Genomic DNA, 22,205 nt, shown 5'->3' with positions numbered 1-22,205 from the left:
GTGCATGTCTGCCAGCTCACAGTTCGTATATCGACGCATGCTCTTCGTGCTGTGACTACTGCTTGAATGAATAAACCAGAAATTTTCTCTCTCACGAACCGATGAACAGCGCCATCTACTGACTTACAGTTATGTTTCCGGTTATGGGTTCCTATGTGATTCACATTCCTTTAGATGTTACCTACCTCCCCTAAACATTTGTACCAATATTTTTGAGACACCCTGTATTTATCAATGATATCAACGAAAGTATATTGGATTTAATGTTTGTTTGTTTGTTTGTTATTTGGTTTTTAGGAGCATTAGCAACTAAGGCCATATTGTTCCGAGAATATGCAGTGGTCATTCCCTGACCTTTCCGCAATCTCCGTGTTTGGTGGTGACGGGATCGAACACCGGTCTAATCAAGAAGCATGTGTTACGGACTGCTGCTCCTTCTCATGTGGCTATGGAAGCGCCTGACTTAATGTTCAAGTTTGCAGATGATAAGAAGGTTGGCAGGGTTGTTAATGACATTAAGAACCCTGAAACAACCATTAAAGAGAGGAGGCAACTGAAATTTAACTCACAAATGCAAAGTACATATGGGTGGCAGTAACCCAAGAATAACATACCAACTGTGTGGTACTACACTCAGGGTAGTGAGAATGAAAATGACCCGAGGGTAATTGTGCAGTCAGATATGAAGTTTTCTGAGCCGTGCAGACAGGCTGCATGAGTAGTTCATGGGGACCTTGTCAATAATATACAGAAATTTTCCTAGCAGGGTGATTATACTCTTGTATCAGGGAATGGTAGGTGCTTCCGTAGCCAGGTGGGAAGGAGCAGCAGTGTGTAACACATGCTTCTTGATTAGACCGGTGTTCGATCCCGTCATAGCAGTTCCTGGAGAGTAGGCACCAGCAAGGTAATCTGATTGAGGTGTGTAATGGGTTGAATGGGTTGAGCAAGCTGAATGCTGATGGGATTCTTCCTCTTGCTCAGATTAAGAACCTGAGGGGGCATAGATTCAAATTGAGGAAAGATAATTGTAGAAGAGATGTGTGGAAATTTTCCATTAGCCAGCAGGTGGTTGATTAGTTGAACAGACTTCCATCTTTTGTTGTGGAAGTTGATAGCCTAAATAGATTTAAGGCTGAGCTGGACAAGCATTTGGAACGAATGGAGGGGTGAAATGGGAGGGGTTTTTTTGTTTGTTTTTTGACTGATGCTGCATAAACTTGCTTTCTTGTATCTTATGCCTCTGCTAATGCTAAAATGTTGCATTCAGCTGGGGTGATTCCGCTGCATTCGACTGCCATTCCTTGTAAACACAAATACCAAATTATGCATAAGCAAATTCGGTTCATGTTATTTGCAACACCGTATCCCTATTTATAAATCATGTATAATCGAATTTGTGTAGTGTAAACACGTTATACAAGGACTGATGGTATTAGCCGACTAAGCAGTCACCGACAAAACCTGCCCACACATTATTGCGAAGCAATGTTGTGCCGCATGGGGGCGCACACCGTGTATGCCCTCTGTTAATCCATACACTAGGTGCATGTCTGCCAGCTCACAGTTCGTATATCGATGCATGCACTTCGTGCAGCGACTACTGTTTGAATGAGTAAACCAGAAATTTTCTCTCTCGCAAACTGATGAACAGCGCCATGTACCGACTTATGGTGATGTTTCCAGTTATGGGTTCGTATGTGATTCACATTCCTTTAGATGTTACCTACCTCCTCTAAACGTTTGTACCAATATTTTTGAGACACCCTGTATATTGTTGGTTAAAATAGCAAAAACCAGCGGAGCATGATCATGTATCACAAGTCTGTCGGTAGAACAGAATTACATACATGTCATAATCGCCAGCGCTCATTGCACTACAAAACAGTACATTCCATAATGGGGTGCAAGTGTGATTCACAGTTACTGCTGGTTATGTGCAGTGCCTCAAGCCATAAGTGCTGGCGGTAATCACGTGAATAGTGGATGATTTCAATATCCTGTTGGGGATTGTGCTGCTCAACCCAATAATGGTGACTGTGGAGTGTTCAAAATTAGCGGTTTGAAGAGCCACCTCATGTTCAGAAACCCGATCTTTCAATCTTCTGCTGGATTCACCTACAATAACACCCCCAAGACATGTAATGCTATATACGGAACCACTCCATACGAAAGGAGGAACAAGTGTTTTCCCCTTAGAAATAATAGACTGTAATTTCCTACTTGGAAGTTGCACACATTGTATGTGATGGAGATGCAAAATTCTAACAAGACATTCCAATACACCCAGATAATAGGGCATGTAAGCGGTAGAAATAAATTCACTGATATGAGGAGGGTTAGACTGCACAACAAATTCGTGAGCCTGAAGCTCACATCTATCTAGAACCTGAGGTGGATAACTGCAATAAAGTACGAGCAGTGCTATGCAAATGACCAGGGGCATGCGCACACTGGCTTTCTAAAAATGGAAGTTACAAAAGCGAACCCACACGTTCGACTAAAACAACCAAAAAAAAAAAAAGGAAAAGTATTATCAACCTCTAGTTCAAACATAAACTAAATGACAGGTGACGGAGAACTGAGATATTATAGCAGTCGCGTTTTTGTCCCCGAGGGACATTGGCGAAGATATCACAACATAACCACACCAGAGAGTGACAGGAACAGGTAAGTTCAAGAAACTCTGACCCTCGAGTTCTTCCATGGCAATATAGGCCACAATAAGACTAACAGGGGCATCCATAGTTGTGCCCTGTATTTGGCGATACAGAGTCACTGAACAGGATCACAGCCCCTGTTAAACACAGAATGGGAGCAGTACAAATATCATCTGTAGAGAGTGAGATTCTATCTCCCAATGTGGTATCCCTGCTCAAAAGTTGTCTCGCACGGGCAATAGCCTGTTGTACAGGAACAGAAGTGAACAGAGAAACCACATCAAAGGAGACATTAACCTCGCTCAGAAATATTAAAATCTTTAATAATACGCAAAAAATCCATAATACTGGAAACAGCTTAAACAGTTTTCCCAACAAGCTCATGGTACTACACACAGCTAGAAGTAATGGTACCATGAATCGCACTAGGGGAGTGCACTTGCACCCATTATGGAATGTACTGTTTTGCAGTGTGATAAGTGCTAGCGATCATCATGTGTACTTAATTCTGTTACAGGGGTGTCATCGTGTTCAATGACTGTTTCGCCAAATACAGGGCACAGTTATGGGTGCCCCTGTTAGTCCTATCACGGCCAATATCACCATGGAAGAATTTGAGAGTCAAAGTTTCTCGAACTTACCTGTTCCTATCACTTTCTGGTGTCATTCTGTTGATGATATCTTCGCCATTGTCCATCGGGGGATCAGAAACTCGAGCACCTTTTTTGGTTGTTTTAGTCCAACACATGGATTACATTTTGTAACTTCCGTTTTTTGGAAGCCAATGTGCATAGGCCAATTTACCAATTAAGGGTCTGCGCACACCCCCGGTCATTTCTGTTGCACTGCTCGTACTTTATTCTCAAAGGCTTGGATGCACTCTAGTTCAATTGGTGACAGGCAATTGGAGATTTCCAAAATTAGGGTGGAGCTTTCAAATTGCAGTTATCCACCTCAGGTTCTATACGGACGTGAGCTTCAGGCTCACGAATTTGTTGCACAATCTAACCCTCCTTGCATCAGTGAATTTATTTCTGCCACCCATACCCCCTATTATCCCAGCATATCAGAACGTCTTGTTGGGATTTTGCATCTCCATCATATACGATGTATGCAACTTCCAGGGAGGAAATTACAATCTATTATTCCTAAGGTCTAAACACTTGTTCCTCCTCTTGTACGGAGTGGTTCCGTATACTGCATTATGTGTCCGGATTACGGGAGGATGTTATTGTAGGTGAGTCCCGCAGAAGATTGAAAGATCGGGTTTCTGAACATGAGGTGACTCTTTGAACCGCTAATTTTTAATGATCCGCAGTCACCAAACATTATTGGGTTGAGAGCACAATCTTGATCCCCCCAAGGGATATTGAAATTGTCCACTATTCACATGATTACTGCCAGTGCTGATAGCACTGCACATAGCTAGCAGTAATAGTAACATGAATCGCACTAGGGGAGTGCACTTACACCCCATTATGGAATGTATTGTTTTGCAGTGCGATGAGTGCTGGCGATCGTTCTACCGACAATAAACTTGTTATAAATGATCATGTTCAGCTGATTTTTGCTATTGTAACCAACAATATATACTGGAGTACACCATTCACAGACTAAGCTGAAGAGGCACTTTGTCTCAAATGCTACTCTGTATTTTAATGCTTTTACCTTATTGTATTTTAACGCTTTTATTTTATTTTATATTTTATCTCTGTTTTAGTATTTTATGTATATATTATTTGTTTATGTCAATAAATTTATTTTAACTAAGTTTGTCGGTCGCCGCTAGAAAACTGTATAATATATAAAACAGTTATTAAAATAGGTGGGTGGAGGAGGGGGGATAAACCTACTTACAGTTTTAGGAACCACTTTCTTGGACTCTGCTTCTAGATCTTTACTTTTCCCATTTCTCTTTCTCTGATGTAAAACAACTGCTCCTGGTTCAAATGTTCCATATCTATGAATAAAATTTCCCATGTTAATGAAACAAAAGAACAATTCTAAGCCAATTCTATTTTTTATAATAATTTTTAAACTAAAGTATTTACAACTAATACAAAAGCAAAGAAAATGTATTAAATCATTTAGCAAAGCATAGAAATAGATAGGGAGACATGATGAGACAACAGGTACTTAACATATACAGGGTGTCTCAAAAATATTGGTACAAACGTTTAGGGGAGGTAGGTAACATCTAAAGGAATGTGAATCGCATAGGAACCCATAACCGGTTAGTTAGTTAGTTAGTTATTTTGGTTTTTAGGAGCATTGGCAACTAAGGCCATATTGCTCCGGGATATGCGGTGGTCATTCCCTGACCTTTCCGCATCCTCTGTATTTGGTGGTGACGGGCTCGAACCCCGGTCTAATCAAGAAGCGTGTGCTATGCACTACTGCTCCTTCCCACCTGGCTACGGAGGCGCCCCCATAACCGGAAACGTCACCGTAAGTCGGTACACGGTGCTGTTCGTCAATTTGCGAGAGGGAAAATTTCTGGTTTACTCATTCAAGAAGTAGTTGCTGCACAAAGGGCATGCATTGATATACGAACTGTGAGCTGGCAGACATGCACCTAGTGTATGGATTAGCTGAGGGCAATGGACAAGCCGCACAATGAATTTATGGAGAACACTTCCCAGACAGACATGTACCGGACCACCGTTTGTTTGCACGTGTGCATCAAAATTTGTGCAATTATGGGTCATTTAGAGGTAACAGGAGTAGTGCGGGCAGACCACGTTCGACGCTAACTCCCGGCATGGAAGAAAGTGTGTTGAATACTGTCCAGAATAATCCTACTACTAGCATACATGCCGTTACCTCTGCCTTAGGAGTGTCTCGTTGCAGTGTACATCGTGTCTAGCATGACTATTCCTTACACCCCTTTCATCTCCAAAGGGTTCAGTTACTGCTCCCCCAAGATCACAAGATCATCCTGCACGTGTGGCTTTTGCGCAGTGGTTTCTCCAAGAAAGTGTTCAAGACTTGAATTTTCCATCCTATGTTTTGGTCACGGATGAGGCTTATTTCCCTTGGGAAGGCTTATTCAATCAGCACAATGCTCATGTGTGGGCTCACAACAACCCACTTGGTGTGCACCCCCATGTGGCACAACCACTTCGCAATAAATGTGTGCGCAGGTATGGTCAGTGACTGCTTAGTCAGCCCATACCTGTTACCATCCTGCATGAACTCCGCTAAATATCGTATCTTTCTTGAACAAGTTCTACCAGGGTTATTTGATGATGTTCCAGCAAATGTGAGACGCAACATTTGGTTTCAACATGGCGGGCATCTGCCCATTATGGAAGGTATGTTCGTGACCATTTGAACAGGTGTTTTGAGGGTTGATGGATTGGCCGTGGTGGACCTGTTGCCTGGCCCCACGCTCACCTGATTTATCGAGCCTTGATTTCTTTCTGTGGGGGGGGGGGCCCTCAAATCTATCGTGTATGAATGTCCTGTGGAGACGGAAACAGATCTCGTGGTAAGACTTGTCTGCGCTGCAGCTACTGTCAAAGAAACTCCAGGTGTGTCTGACCATATCCGCCAATCCATGCTGCGTCGGTGTCATGTATGCATCGTGTCTCATGGTGTAACCTTCGAGCATCTGTTGTAACGTCATGAAATGCGTCCATCTCATACTCCATTGTTAATATTATGTCAAATAAATGTTTGCCACTAATTACTGTCTTGTGTCATTTCTGCTTCTTGTGCCTCTGCTACTATTTTCCCCGTGACCTTTCTCGTTATGGGTTCCTATGCGATTCACATTCCTTTAGATGTTACCTACCTCCCCTAAACGTTTGTACCAATATTTTTGAGACACTGTTTGAGACACATTAGCATATACATATATGCTAATGTGCGTAAAAAGAAGAGTAATAAGTATTTTGCAAATCTGGAACACAGACTAAAGGTGGCACAACCAAAATATTAAAATATTTATTCCAAATGTAATCTAGCAACTGATGGCAATGGCCCCTTCAAAGGAAATCTGGCAGTTCTAGGCATTAGCAAAACACAAACCTGCCACTGTGGGGAACCTAAACTTTTCAATATAAGTATTAAGCAAATGCACCCAGTTGAACAAATGAATCAGAAACATTTGCTGCTGACCAGGAAGGAAAGACTTTCTGAAAAAAAGAGGCATTTTAAGCATTACAAACAGATGTCTCCAGAAACCAGCCTTTCAAAAAAAAAAAAGATACTGATATCATTTTGGTTATGCATTATTCTGAGTAACCTACACTATTAGACAGAGAAGTTAGGTATTATCTGTCATTTTCTGCCTCATACATGTGAGTTGCGATTATTGGCACTGATTGACATTTAAAAAAAAAAAAAAAAAAGGTTGTTCTATTTATATGGAACCACATTTACACTTTAGTTTTCCAATACAGAGCTGAATATCCCAGCATCACTATCTTTTCACAAGCAGTTACATTCCTTGCTTAAACTAATTTATATCCAGGTATTAATCTAAATTTAAATTCAATTATTAGTACCTCCCAGTATATACTTTTTCGTATTATCTCATAGCCCTTTTTTCTTGGTTTATACTTAAATTTTTAATCATAATAATCACTTACAAGTTAACCGATTCTGATATAAACAATAACGCAAAGGTTCTAAAAGGGATAGGTAAATGTTTGAAATTTAGGCAGTATAAATGTTTGCACTAAATGTTAGTCAATAAATTTGATGTTCTATCCAGATCAAAGAATGTTGATATAATAGGGATAACAGAAACAGGTGTGTTCTCCTATAATGGATACAGAATTTGAATATGATTGGGACTATGAATAGGACAATCTCGGTGGCAGTGATCACAGTGTGCTGATGTTAGACTTAGAGACTTACTTAAAGACATAACTACTGTCGAGGATAAAGGGAAGGGCTTTTGTTCTGTAAGGGTGACTACACTAGATATCAGACAGTTTTTAAATGATGTTGCCAGTAGCAAATGCTAAATCCTCAAAACTGAATGGTGGGAACACGGTCACAGTCATAAACACTTATGCAGCCCAGTAATAATGTACTCCTGCACGATCATAGATGGGACTAACACTGAGCTGGAGCAGATTATGAAATCAACCAGGATGAGGATGATGATGAAGAGCCAACAACACTACCCGAAGTGGGCCATCGAAAGACTGACCACAGCCCGGAAAGATGGAGGGAGGGACTGCCTGACTGACCTCTTTGAACAATAGACGAAAGCAACTGAGAACCTGTGTGATTACTTCCAGGATTACACAGCACCAATCTACCAGCAATAAGAATGATAGACAAATGGCACAATACCCAACCTTAACAAAGAGACAAAATCACACAGACAGATTTTTTTTTTTTTTTTTTTTAAGGAGCATTGCAACTAAGGCCATATTGCTCCGGGAATATGCGGTGGTCATTCCCTGACCTTTCCGCATCCTCAATTGGTGGTGACGGGCTCAAAACCCGGTCTAATCAAGAAGCGTGTGCTATGCACTGCTGCTCCTTCCCACCTGGCTGTGGAGGCACCTCACACAGACAGAAAGGTTGGCAAAGAAGGCACTCCATGGCAGATACTACGACCTTCACCAAGATTACATAGGTAAGATGGCTTTCAACGCATGGCTCACGAACAGGAAGATCGTTCCCGAGACCAAAGGAACCCTGTTCACCATTAAAGCTCAGGTAATCAACAGCAGGGACTACAGAAAATATATTGTGATGGCACATGTTGATCATGCCGCTTGGCCCCAGCACATCAATGCAGGATGCAGACTGATCATCCAGATGGAGTATACTCACATACATGACCAGGTGGTCAGGATAATACATCAGAAGGTAGCACAAAAATACCAACTGATCAAAGAAAATTTATAGTATTACAAGCATGAAAGCCAAGCCATACTAGAGACCTTTACTGGAAACATGCCATAACCAAGACGATCCAGGACAACAGATCAGACATACCACTCATCGACAAGAGGGGAAGGGCTACCTACCTGATCAACATAGCAGTGCCAACACCAGAAATCTTCAGAAAACGTACAAGGAAAAGATCAGGAGGTATACAGTCCTAAGACAGGAAGTCAAAGAAATTTGGCATATGGAACAAGTAATGACCATCTCTATCATGTCAACCACCAGCATGGTGCTAAACAGCCTCCATAAGAACCTAGCAGCAAAAGGCTTCTCAGAAACTCCAGAAAATTTCCATGGCATTAGCTACCCGCTCATTTGAAACGTTTCTTCCCTCAGAATATCTTGCTAATATGATGTGTTGCAATACAACTGTAGGATAATCAGAGAGTGCCTCGAGCAATAGTAATAGCCAGACATAACAAGCACCTTGTGCACTTGGTACCAGTACCTGTCATGGGAAGGAAACCCCCTACCCCCATCAGGGAGAAATAATAGCATAATAACAATAATTTTATTTTAAGCTGAAGATTCTAAGCACATCTATAGGAGAGTAAGAGTTACTCAACAAACCACCCCATTCACTTGGTACCAGTACCCAGTGGTGAGCTGTGAATATTTTAACAATGGGCTCGCAGTTTTGCTGACATTTTGATGTGAAACATCCTTGGGAATTCCTGCCGCAGATGACGTCACTTCTGTGACGTCATCCACGGCAGGAATATATCATACAATCATACTTCCTGAAGTAAGTATGATTGCAACAATACAAGTATTTGTCATATGAATGCAACAATAAAACCATTTGTCATATGACTGCAACAATACAAGTATTTGTCAACAATTTATTTTTTTGTCTCTCATTTTCGTAACATTCCATTGTTAGGTACCCTGAACAGCTACGTATGTCGTTTCAACTACAAGATTGGTATTTCAATCAACACTGTTTTCTAGACATTTAACGTTGCAATCGCAAGTATACATCTCTTACTTTAGTTATCATAAATCCATTGTATCTTGCCTTCCAGAAATTATGAAAATTGGCGAATGTTCAATAAAATATTTACAATACAAAAGCTCATTTTTTTGTAATCAATATACAAATCAAAACACCTAAAAGAAACATGAAGGATTCACATAAAACCATTGACTGCAAGAGTCCTCGGCACATGCGCCACTTTTTTTTATTCGTCTCTCTTTTTATTAACTAGGGAAATATAATGGATACATTTTTTTTTCATGATAAAATTTTAATATTGTGAATAAAAAATAACACGAAATATTTCCTATATCACAAATAACAAACTATCAAAAAACAGTCTACAATATAAAAACAGATATTACATAAAAAACAAACTCTTCTAGAAAAGGTACATAAAAATCTGAGATTACATGAAAAAATTATTATACAAATATTCAAGAAAAATTTATTCTAAAAATTGCCATATAAAATTTACTTCTTTATTAATATTTGTTGTCGATCTTCTGCTTTGCTCAATAGTTGAGCAATGATTTGACGTAACGATCCGGTTCAAATTGAAGCAATGGTTTTCCAGATAGATGTATGGTCTTCATAATCCGCAATGTGTTCAACTGTCACAATATTATTTATTCATTACGCTGAAAGCTCGCAAGTGTAATTTTCTTTATTTAATTTAAAATTACTCTGTTGCATTAATAACTTAACCTTAATAATGTGTCATGACGTAATTTTTTAAATGTGTTCTTACTTTCGATTCCTTCAAATTCTTTCAACTTCAACAGCTTCTAATTTTAGCTTCAAAATTTCCTTCAGAATTTTTCAAATGAGTGACAGCATTGATAACTAGAATAATTAATTTATATGCTTTTACTATAGTGAAGCTGCAACTTTGTAAAGCTTCTGAAAGGTAAGAGAGCTCCTGCAGGATGTCAATCATTAGTGCTAAATCGTTAAAAAATTCCAGACTGATAAGTCGGTTTAATAATCCACAATATTTAACTTTCTGATTCAAAATGTTTGCACAAAGCGGAATAATCCCTCCAACCCTCAATTCCCATCCGCAAGCTACAACTGCCCATCGTGGCCCAAACAAATCCCGGAAAAAATATCCCCAGTAAAAATGTCCCATTTTCTTGTTATTATTATAATAAGATTATTTAAGTAGGTAAAACTCCAGATCAGTGATTGACAGGTGCCACTCACTGTCCTCCTACGTTGATATGCCTAGGGTGTTTTCCCCTCCACTTGACAATGTTTTTAAATCTCGAACTCGTTTACCAACCTTAAACCAGCTGAATAGGGGGGAAACACCCTACTTCAGCTAAGCCCCCCTCAACTATACAAATCAATCAGAAAGAAAATGCCTCCACAATAATCGCCTTCACCGAATCACAAAATTCGACTGTACAATCAATCCGTTCTGCGACAATGCATACTACATGGAGACAAGTGTTACTCAAATAATGGAGATTAGCCTTTAAATAAATAAATTTTCTGTTTATACTTCAGGACGACCACACGGTCAGAGGAGTTCCATAATTCGATAGACAGAATACAAGACACAGCACCACATTCAGCAGTTACGGGTTTGAACCCTGGTCAATCAAGGCACGTGTACTTATACACCCACACACCTGACCACTCAGCTACGGCGGCCTATTAAGTATTATTATTAAGATTATTTAAGTATATTAAGATTATTATGATACTTAAATGTTTGATTATAATTTATATGATTGTTTGCAAATTTTAATTTGTGATTTTGATATAATTAAACTGTGATTACTGTCAGTAATGAGGTGTTTGTGAAATAATTATATACTATCATTATTTTAGCATAAAAAAAAAATAATATTTCATTTTGTTTTCTCATATTGCTGTCCAAAAGCTACAAACTGCCCATCATTGCCCGAACACACGACCAATCTTTATACAGTAGTTTCCACATCAAGTATATATAAGCAATAATCCTTAATTCAATAATCCTTTTTTGGATACTGGTGATATAATGCATAATTTTTTTTTTTTTTTTTTTTTTTTTAATTATTGCCTGTATGCCATATTTTGGAACATTTTCTTCACAGTGAAAGCCTCGACACGGTTTCCAAACCTTCCAACATTTCATCTTCGGAAAGTTTACCTCTAAGTTACCTCATTCCTCCCCTCGACTTCCCTACTGCCACATCACTAGTTCTTTGAATACTGTGCAAAATATTGGAATCACTCAGATATTCATCTGTCTATGTGACCACATAAACATAGGAGAAATTTACTGAAACGCGTGGATCACTCACTTCTCTGAAAAACATATGACTTCTTGTCAGAGTAAAGCGGAACCACAACACAGGTTGACCAGAGGCTATTCTCCATGTTGGAAATATTCTTAATCCTCTGACTGGATATGAAAGCATATTAACTAGTACGACTTCTTGGAATGTGGCTGCATAGGTTTCATGGACACCAGTAACGTTGTGGAACGGTAATCCCATTCACCCTTAATTCACGCTTTCTAATTGCCTAAATGTGAGAACAATGCATACAAAGTTCTCTCGTAATCCATTGTTCTACGGAAATTATTTTAAATGTTTCCGTAGAACCAAAGAGGAATTCAAAAAAATTAGCTATGAACAAGTTCGTTAAACAGAGGCCCCACTGTAATTAACTCAAAAATTAAGCACTTTTAAAATACATAACTGATCGATTGTGCCATTAAAAGGCTGGGGATGGGGCTGTGCTCGCCCCACGGTAGTTCCGGCTCTGGATACTCAATAAATCTATTGGAATGAGCAGCAGCCTGGAAAATAAGATGCAGGATATTTCAGAGACTGCTGGGAGTCATTGGGGTACAAGTAAACACATGGGTTGTGTTAGGGTATCTAAGAAAAAGAACAGGTGCATGTATACTTGCGTGTACAACAATGCTAAGAGTTTGGTAAATAAATTTGATGAATTTCAGGTATTGATCAAAGCATCAAAGGCGGATATTGTTGGGATATCAGAGACGTGGTGTCACACAGATATAAGTAATGAAGAACTGGAATTTGGGGAGTACAACGTCTACAGAAAGGACAGACAGGATAGGAAGGGAGGAGGGGTTATGCTATTAGTTAAGAAACACAAAATCCAAGGAAGTGAAGCCAGTCGACATCGATGGACAGTGCAGTGTCGAGTCAGTTTGGTGTGACATAAGCATTGGGAGATCAAAATTGAGAGTAGGAGTGTGCTATAGGCCTAATGACTCTGATGAGTATAATAAGTTTGGTAAATAAATTTGATGAATTTCAGGTATTGATCAAAGCATCAAAGGAGGATATTGTTGGGATATCAGAGACGTGGTGTCACACAGATATAAGTATAATAAGTTTGCAGAGCAATCAGGTACGGGACATGATACTGCCAAGGGGGATGTCTTTGTGTGTGCGCGATGCAAGGAGTGTATCGATATCAGGCAACAACTCGGTTTTCTTGTGGGCCTATATGAGAGCTTGAAGGACAGGGTGGATGCCCTCGAAGAAACTAAATTGAGGGGCCCATCAAGCTCTCAGCTGCCCACATCAACGCCAGAGCTTGCACTTGGGCATCGCGTGACACAGAGACAACCTCCAAGGCAGAATACGCTGGTCCCGAAGGAACTAGTAGTTGTTGGTGACTCTATTGTCAGGGAAACAGGGAACATGCTTTGTAAAAAAGGTAGGTGGAACAGGTCCAGGGTATGTCTGCCAGGGGCAAAGGTTGATGACGTTGTAGAGCGAATATCATCTTTTAAGGGCACAAAAGGTGATATAGTTGTACACGTTGGCACTAATAATATTAAGAGTAGGAGACCGGCAGAATTACTTAACAAGTACAGGTCACTGTTGAACAAAAGCCGAGAATTAGGGTTGAATTTGAAAGTGTCTGCAATTCTGCCCAGACACGATAGGAGGGAATATATGATGAGAGCCTTGTCGATCAATTCGGCCCTGGAAAGATTGTGCAAGGCTCAAGGGGTAGAATTTTTTCAGCCTGGACTGTACTTGTTAACAGGAGACATTGCTTCTACAGGGATGGGATACACTTAAATAGAAAGGGTGCAAGAATATTTGCTGATGCTATCGAGGCAGTGTTAGGTGGGTCGGAAAACTGCTAGCTTGGGGGGGAGACAAAAACCAATAGATTGACAGTAGCCACTGGCAGAGGTGAAAGAGATTCTTGCACTGCTTCTGTTAGAATGAGCAGAAGCCTGAAAAACAAGATGCATGGTATTTCAGAGACTGCTGGGAGCCATTGCGGTACAAGTAAACACACGGGTTGTGTTAGGGTAGCTAAGAATAGAAACAGGTGCAGGTATACTTGCGTGTACACCAATGCTAGGAGTTTAGTAAATAAATTTGATGAATTTGAGGTATTGCTCAAAACATCAAAGGCAGATATTGTTGGGATATCAGAGACGTGGTGTCACACAGATATAAGGGATGCAGAACTGCAATTTGGGGAGTACAACGTCTACAGAAAGGATAGACAGGATAGGAAGGGGGGAGGGGTTATGCTATTAGTTAAGAAACACATAAAAACCAAGGAAGTGAAGCCAGTCGACATCGCTGGACAGTGCAGTGTTGAGTCAGTTTGGTGTGACATAAGCATTGGGAGATCAAAATTGAGAGTAGGAGTGTGCTATAGGCCTAATGACTCTGATGAGTATAATAAGGAACTGTACAGGGAAAGAGAGTGGGCCAGTAAATCAGAGAGTCTTATAATGGGAGATTTTAATTTCCCAGATATTGACTGCAATTTGGGGGCTGGTTACTCACACACTAGCAGGGCTTTTGTGGATTTATTGGATGATTGTTTTCTACATCAGCATGTTTGGGAGGCAACTAGAGGGAGTAATACTCTTGATTTGATTATCAGTAGTGATTCTTTATGCATTAAGAATCTGCAGATAAATGAACCACTAGATGGCAGTGATCACAGTGTGCTGAAGTGGGATTTACTCAAAGAGGTAACTACCATTAGGGGTAAAGGGAAGGGTTATTGCTTCCGTAAAGGCGACTACGATAGACTGAGACAATATTTAAATTCTATACAGTGGGATCAACTGATGATGTTACCAACAGCAAATTCAAAATGGGAAGCATTCAAAGATCTTATGTTGGAAGCTACTAGGCTTTACATACCAACTAAGAAATAGTGCTCAAGGTTTAGGCCAAAATGGATGTCAGATGAACTAATGAGACATATGGCAGAGAAAAAAAATGCATGGGATACTTACAAATTAACACATGACACAGAAGCCTATGATAGATACAAGTTGATATGCAACCAAGTTACAAAGGAGGTTAGGCAGGCGAAGGCAGATTACGAGAAATCCTTGGCAAGGGATGCAAAGAAAAACAGCAAAGAGTTCTTTACTTATGCAAACTCTAGAAGGAAGGGGATGAATCAGATTGGTCCACTTGATATTGATGGGTCAACTGTTGATGATCCTGCTCAGGTAGCTAACAAACTAAATGAATATTTTGCATCGACATTCACACATGAGGAGTTATTCAGCAAGGGGAATGCCAGAGGTGTATTCAACTCTAGCAGTAAGCTACAGAATCTTGAAATAACTGGGAGTAAAGTGGAGGAGAAACTGTTGAAGATAAACACAAGAAAGGCACCCGGGGTGGATGGGATCTATCCAGTTATATTAAAGGAGGCAGCAAAGGAAGTAAGCAAACCCTTAGCCATAATTATGAGAGCTTCCTTGGACTCAGGGGAGGTACCCATAGACTGGAAATGTGCAAATGTGACCCCAATTCACAAAGGAGGATCAAAGGCTGACACAAGTAATTATAGACCTGTGAGCTTAACTTCTGTTCCAGGAAAATTAATGGAGGCACTGGTTAAAGAAGCACTGCAGGATCATTTAGACAAGACTTCAGTTATAGCTCAGACACAGCATGGTTTTGTTAAGGGGAAGTCTTGCCTGACCAACTTGATTGGATACTAAGATGCAGTCACAAAAGAACTGGATGCAGGGAATAACTTTGATATTATATACTTGGATCTTAGAAAGGCTTTTAGCATTAGCATTAGTAGAGGCATTTGATGCAAGAAAGCAAGCTTATGCAGCATCAGCCAAAAAAAAAAAAAAAAAACCCACTACCACTTCACCCCTCTGTTCGTTCAAAATACCTGTCCAGCTGAGCCTTAAACTTATTTAGGCTATCAACCTCCACTACAAGGGATGGAAGTCTGTTCCACCAACCAACCACCCGCTGGCTAAAAGCAAATTTCCGCACGTCTATCCTACATCTGTCTTTCCTCAATTTGAATTTATGCCCTCTCAGGTGATTATTCTGAGCTAGAGGAAGAATCCCATCAACATTGAGCATACTCAAACCATTCAAGGCTTTATACACCTCTATCAGATCACCTCGCTGGTGCCTAGTGTCTGGTGCCCAGACACTGTAATTTGCAAAACTTAAGCCTTTCTTCGTAAGAGCACCCCTTTGTTCCATTCACTAATCTTGTTGCCCTTCTCTGTACTCGTTCCAGCAGCTCTACATCCTTCTTGAAATGGCCTCCAGACCTGTATACAGTACTCTAGGTGTGGCCTGACCATTGCCTTATACAAGAGAATAATCACCTCCTTATCCCTGCTGGAAAAATTCCTGTATATCATTGACAATATGTATGTCATTCCTGTATGTCATTGACAATGACAATTGGAGCAGTGTGACATTGGAGGCAAATTGCTGCTATGGATAAAGGGGTGGTTGAGGGGGAGAAGACAGAGTGGTAATCAATGGACACTGCTCATCGTGGACTAATGTTATTAGTGGAGTCCCTCAGGGCTTAGTGTTGGGTCCATTATTGTTTTCTGTATTTATAAATGATATTGATAATGGTATATCAAGCTTAATGTCCAAGTTTGCAGATGATACAAAGGTTGGCAGGGTTGTCAAGGACACTACTGACACTATGCTGCTGCAAACAGGATCTGGAAAGGTTGAGCAGATGGGCTGAGAGATGTCAAATGAAGTTTAACATTGACAAATGTAAAGTACTACACATGGGAAACAGCAACCCCAGAGCAACGTATCAACTCTGTGGTACTACACTGACAGTGGTAGAGAATGAAAGGGACTTGGGGGTGGTTGTGCAGGCAGATATGAAGTTCTCTGAGCAGTGCAGACAGGCTGCAAGAGTAGCTCATGGAGTATTGTCAATGATATACAGGAATTTTTCCAGCAGGGATAAGGAGGTGATTATTCCATTGTATAAGGCAATGGTCAGGCCACACCTAGAGTACTGTATACAGGTCTGGAGGCCTCATTTCAAGAAGGATGTAGAGCTGCTGGAACGAGTACAGAGAAGGGCAACAAGATTAGTGAATGGAACAAAGGGGTGCTCTTACGAAGAAAGGCTTAAGTTTTGCAAATTACAGTGTCTGGAGACTAGGCACCAGCGAGGTGATCTGATAGAGGTGTACAAAGCCTTGAATGGTTTGAGCATGCTCAATGCTGATGGGATTCTTCCTCTTGCTCAGAATAATCACCTGAGAGGGCATAAATTCAAATTGAGGAAAGACAGATGTAGGACAGATGTGTGGAAATTTGCCTTTAGCCAGCGGGTGGTTGGTTGGTGGAACAGACTTCCATCCCTTGTGGTGGAGGTTGATAGCCTAAATAAGTTTAAGGCTCAGCTGGACGGGTATTTTGAACGAACAGAGGGGTGAAGTGGAAGTGGTTTTTTTTTTTTTTTTGGCTGATGCTGCATAAGCTTGCTTTCTTGCATCAAATGCCTCTACTAATGCTAATGCTAATAAGAAACTGTACAGGGAAATAGAGTGGACCAGTAAATCAGAGAGTCTTATAATGGGGGATTTTAATTTCCCAGATATTGACTGGAATTTGTGGGTTGGTCACTCACACACTAGGAAGGCTTTTGTGGATTTATTGGATGATTGTTTTCTAAATGAGCAAGTTCGGGAGGCAACTAGAGGGAGCAATACTCTTGATTTGATTACCAGTAGTTCTTCATGCATTTAGAATCTGCAGATAAAGGAACCACTAGGTGGCAGTGATCACGGTGTGCTCAAGTGGGATTTACTCAAGGAGGTAACTACCATCAGGGAAGGGTTATTGTTTTCGTAAAGGCGACTACGATGGTCTAAGACGGTATTTAAATTCTAAACAGTGGGATCAACTGATAATGTTACCAACAGCAAACTCAAAACGGGAAGCATTCAAAGAACTTATCTTAGAAGCTACTAGGCTTTACATACCAACTAAGAAATATTGTTCAAGGTTCAGGCTTAAATGGACGTCAGATGAACTAATGAGACATATGGCAGAGAAGAAAAATGAATGGGATACATATAAATTAACATGTGACACAGAAGCCTATGATAGATATAAGTTGATCTGTAACCTAGTTACAAAGGAGGTTAGGCAGGCGAAGGCAGATTACGAGAAATCTTTGGCAAGGGATGCAAAGAAAAACAGCAAGGAGTTCTTTACTTATGTAAACTCTAGAAGGAAGGGGATGAATCAGATTAGTCCACTTGATATTGATGGTTCAACTGTTCGTGATCCTGCTCAGGTAGCTAACAAACTAAATCAATATTTTGCATCTACATTCACACGAGGAGTTCAGGAAGAGGAATGCCATAGATGAAGTAAACATTGGCAGTGAGCTAGATGATCTTGTGTTAATTGAGAGTAAAATGGAGGAGAAATTGTTGAAGATAAATACAAGAAAGGCACCTGGGGTGGATGGGATCTATACAGTTATATTAAAGGAAGCAGCAAAGGAAGTAAGCAATCCATTAGCCATAATTATGAGCTTCCTTGGACTCAGGGGAGGTACCCACAGACTGGAGATGTGCAAATGTAACCCCAATTCACAAAGGAGGATGATGAAAGGTTGACACAAGTAATTATAGACCTGTGAGTGTAACTTCTGTTCCAGGAAAATTAATGGAAGCACTGGTTAAATAAGCACTACAGGATCATCTTGACAAGAATTCAGTTATAGCTGAGACACAGCATGGTTTTGTTAAGGGAAGGTCTTGCCTGACCAATTTGACTGGATACTATGATGTAGTCACAAAAGAATTGGACGCAGGGAATAACTTTGATATTATATAATTGGATCTTAGAAAGGCTTCTGATACTGTTGCACATGGAAGACTGCTGCACAAATTGGAGCAGTGTGGCATTGGTGGCAAATTGTTGCTATGGATAAAGGGATGATTGAGTGGCAGAAGACAGAGTGGTAATTAATGGACACTGCTCATCGTGGACTAATGTTATTAGTGAAGTCCCTCAGGGTTCAGTGTTAGGTCCATTGTTGTTTTCTGTATTTATAAATGATATTTATGATGGTATATCAAGCTTAATGTCCAAGTTTGCAGCCGATACAAAGGTTGGCAGGGTTGTTAAGGACGCTACTGACGCTATGCTTCTGCAACAGGATCTGGAAAGGTTGAGCAGATGGGCTGAGAGGTGGAAAATGAAGTTTAACATTGACAAATGTAAAGTACTACATATGGGAAACAGCAACCCCAGAGCAACGTATCAACGCTGTGGTACTACACTGACAGTGGTAGAGAATGAAAAGGACTTCGGGGTCATTGTGCAGGCAGATATGAAGTTCTCTGAGCAGTGTAGACGGGCTGCAAGAGTAGCTCATGGTGTCTTTTTAATGATATAAAGGAATTTTTCTAGCAGGGATAGGGAGGCGATTATTCCCTTGTATAAGGCAATGGTCAGGCCACACCTTGAGTACTGTATACAGGTCTGGAGGCCTCATTTCAAGAAGGATGTAGAGCTGCTGGACGGGTACAGAGAAGGGCAACAAGGTTAGTGAACGGAACAAAGGGTTGCTCTTACAAAGAAAGGCTTAAGTTTTGCAAATTACAGTGTCTGGAGACTAGGCACTGGCGAGGTGAAATGATAGAGGTGTACAAAGCCTTGAATGGTTTGAGCATGCTCAATGCTGATGGGATTCTTCCTCTTGCTCAGAATAATCACCTGAGAGGGCATAAATTCAAATTGAGGAAAGACAGATGTAGGATAGATGTGTGGAAATTTGCCTTTAGCCAGCGGGTGGTTGGTTGGTGGAACAGACTTCCATCCCTTGTCATGGAAGTTGATAGCCTAAATAAATTTAAGGCTCAGCTGGATAGGTATTTCGAATGAATGGAGGAGCGAAAAAAAATAAATAAATAACAATGGGTTCTCGCGAGCCCACTATAGCTCACCACTGTCAGTATCCATCATGGAGTGAAAAAAATCCCATAAAGGAGAAAAAGTTGTTTATATTAATAATAAAAAAAGACTGCTATACAAACTGGAGTATGTGGCATTAAAGGCAAGTGACTACTATGGATAAAGAGATGGTTGAGTGGGAGAAGACAGAGTGATTATTCAATGGGCACTGATTCTCATGGATTAATGTTATTTTGTGGGTCCCCTAGAGTTCAGTGTTGGATTCATTGTTGTTTTCTATATTTATTAATAATATCGATGAAGGTATATCAAGCTTCATGTCTAACTTTGCAGTGATACAAAGGTTGGCAGGGTGGTTAATGAAAGCAATCACAGTAAGCTACTGCAACAAGATCATTTTAGAAAAATTAGGCCAATGGACTGAGAAATGACACCTGAAGTTTTAACGTTGAGAAATTCAAGGTACCGCATATGGGTAGAAGTAATCCCAGATTAGCCTACCAACTGTGTGGTACTACACTCAGCATAGGGGAAAATGCAAAAGACCTGGAGGTAATTGTGCAGTAATAGTTCTTTCAAAAAAAAAAAAAAAAAAATCATTGTGAAAAAGTTGCATAAGTGTGATAAAAGTAATCTGGATAAGGCTCTTTTGAGTTTGGTTTCATTTAAGAAGAGATTGTATTCCACTTACTAGACCTGTACTGAAACTACAAGTTGGATTATGAACTTGGATATGCTGATTTTGTTTGCAATAATGAGTGGCTTGAGAGATTCAAAAAGTGAAATATTATTTATGGTAAAATAAGTTGTGAAGGGCGATGTAAACAAAGAAGTGAGTAATAACTGAACTTAAAATGTTTGGCCAGATATAAGAAAAGGTTTCTGTGAAGGTGACATTTTTAATGCTGATGAAGCTGGTGTGTTTTACAGATTCCCATCCCTACATGACCCCAAAGTTTAAAGGTGAAAAGTGCACAGGCAGAAAATTATCCAAAGAATGGCTGACTGTTCTGATTTGTTCAAATATGAGTTGAACTGAAAAAAGGAAGCTCTTGGTAATAGGCATATCCAAGAATCCCAGATGTTTTAAAAATCTTCCAGTAATATACTAAGCTAACAAACAAGGCCGGATGACATCATTAATTTTTGAAGAAGTGCATAACAACTGGACAGAGATCTTAGAGGAAAAAATAGGAAAATTTTTCTGATTTTAAAAATTGCCCATCATATCCCATTCTTCTCAATCTAAATCAACATCAAACTTGAATTTTTACCACTGAACTCAACTTCAGTTCTCCAACTTATGGATCAAGATGTTATTAAAAACTTTAAATGCCATTTCAGAAAACCTTTAATACATAGAATCCATTGTAAGAAAGGAAAAAATTCAAATTTCAGTTCTTGATGCCATTGGATTCATGAGCAAGGCATGAGATAAGGTCCCATCACAGAACATCAAAAATTGTTTTAATAAGGCAGGACTAAAGCTCATGGAAGTTGAAGGTACTGAAGAAAATAACAATATTCTGTTAATGTGGCTGATGAAGCATAACTTGGATACTGGGTTGGCATATGTAGATAATTACCAGACTGTGGACAACAACCACATGACTGCTAAAATGCCAACAGAGGACATTCTTGAAGCTATTAGAGAAAAAGAAGCTTTTGAAAACAGAGAGGAGGAGAAGGAAGAAGAAGACAGTGCAGAGACACAAAGTGCTTTAAAAACTCTTTCTTTGTTTTATGAAACCAATGACACTGTTCCCAAATTTCGATTTTATCTCAGTAAAATCAGACATTACTCATAAATTTCAAATTAAAAGAAAAACAGAAATAACATTGGAAGACTTCTTTAAAAAAATTAAAAAATGTATGTATTACTTTTAATAATATTTTTCTCATGAATTATTTATATAAAGGATAAGTATATCAAATAAATTTTTAATCATGTTCATCATGAGCTGTGGTTATTCATTTTTGTTTTTATCCTTTGTTCATGAGTACAGTATATATCTGTGTGCATGTGTGTAAATGTAGTGAGTAAAAGCAAAAGTAACATTACAATATTCTTCAGTCCCTCGGATCTTTTTTCACAACCAAGTCCAACTGTATTCTTTTAGCGGCATTATGCACAGGTATAATGCCACTATATACCAAGAACTGGAAATTTGTGAAATAATGAGCAATAACAGATTATTCTCAGATATTTTGTGGTACTTCCTATAGCATTTCTTTAGTAAACTCTTGTAAAGCTGGCCTTATGACATCATCAGCTTGGTATGTGAGATTCATGCAGTCCTTATGACACCATAAGGATAGCATCAGCTGTCCTAGTGTCATAAGGACAGGGCCTCACATACCATGAAATATGGTTCATAACATGAAATGTCTGAATAGGGTTTCTAAATTCCAGACATTTTTTAATCTTTGGGAACCGGAAATTGCAGT

The 22,205-nt window shown here is 39.7% G+C and overlaps 1 protein-coding gene across 1 annotated transcript in view; it reads right to left on the bottom strand.

Annotated features, from left to right (window-relative positions):
* The window catches only part of Nse4 (SMC5-SMC6 complex kleisin component Non-SMC element 1), a 166,939-nt gene that overhangs the window by 109,424 nt on the left and 35,310 nt on the right, over positions 1-22,205 (bottom strand). The window contains exon 5 of the mRNA XM_090373402.1: positions 4,518-4,620. Coding sequence (XP_090229528.1) covers positions 4,518-4,620 — 103 coding nt within the window. The remainder of the gene's footprint in view (positions 1-4,517; positions 4,621-22,205) is intronic.

The sequence above is a fragment of the Mastigoproctus giganteus genome, chromosome 5, assembly GCF_048544385.1.
Source record: "Mastigoproctus giganteus isolate SK-2022 chromosome 5, ASM4854438v1, whole genome shotgun sequence".
Classification (NCBI taxonomy): domain Eukaryota; kingdom Metazoa; phylum Arthropoda; class Arachnida; order Uropygi; family Thelyphonidae; genus Mastigoproctus; species Mastigoproctus giganteus.
Note: the sequence above shows the minus strand (reverse complement) of the source record. Positions and strands in the feature narration are given on the sequence as shown.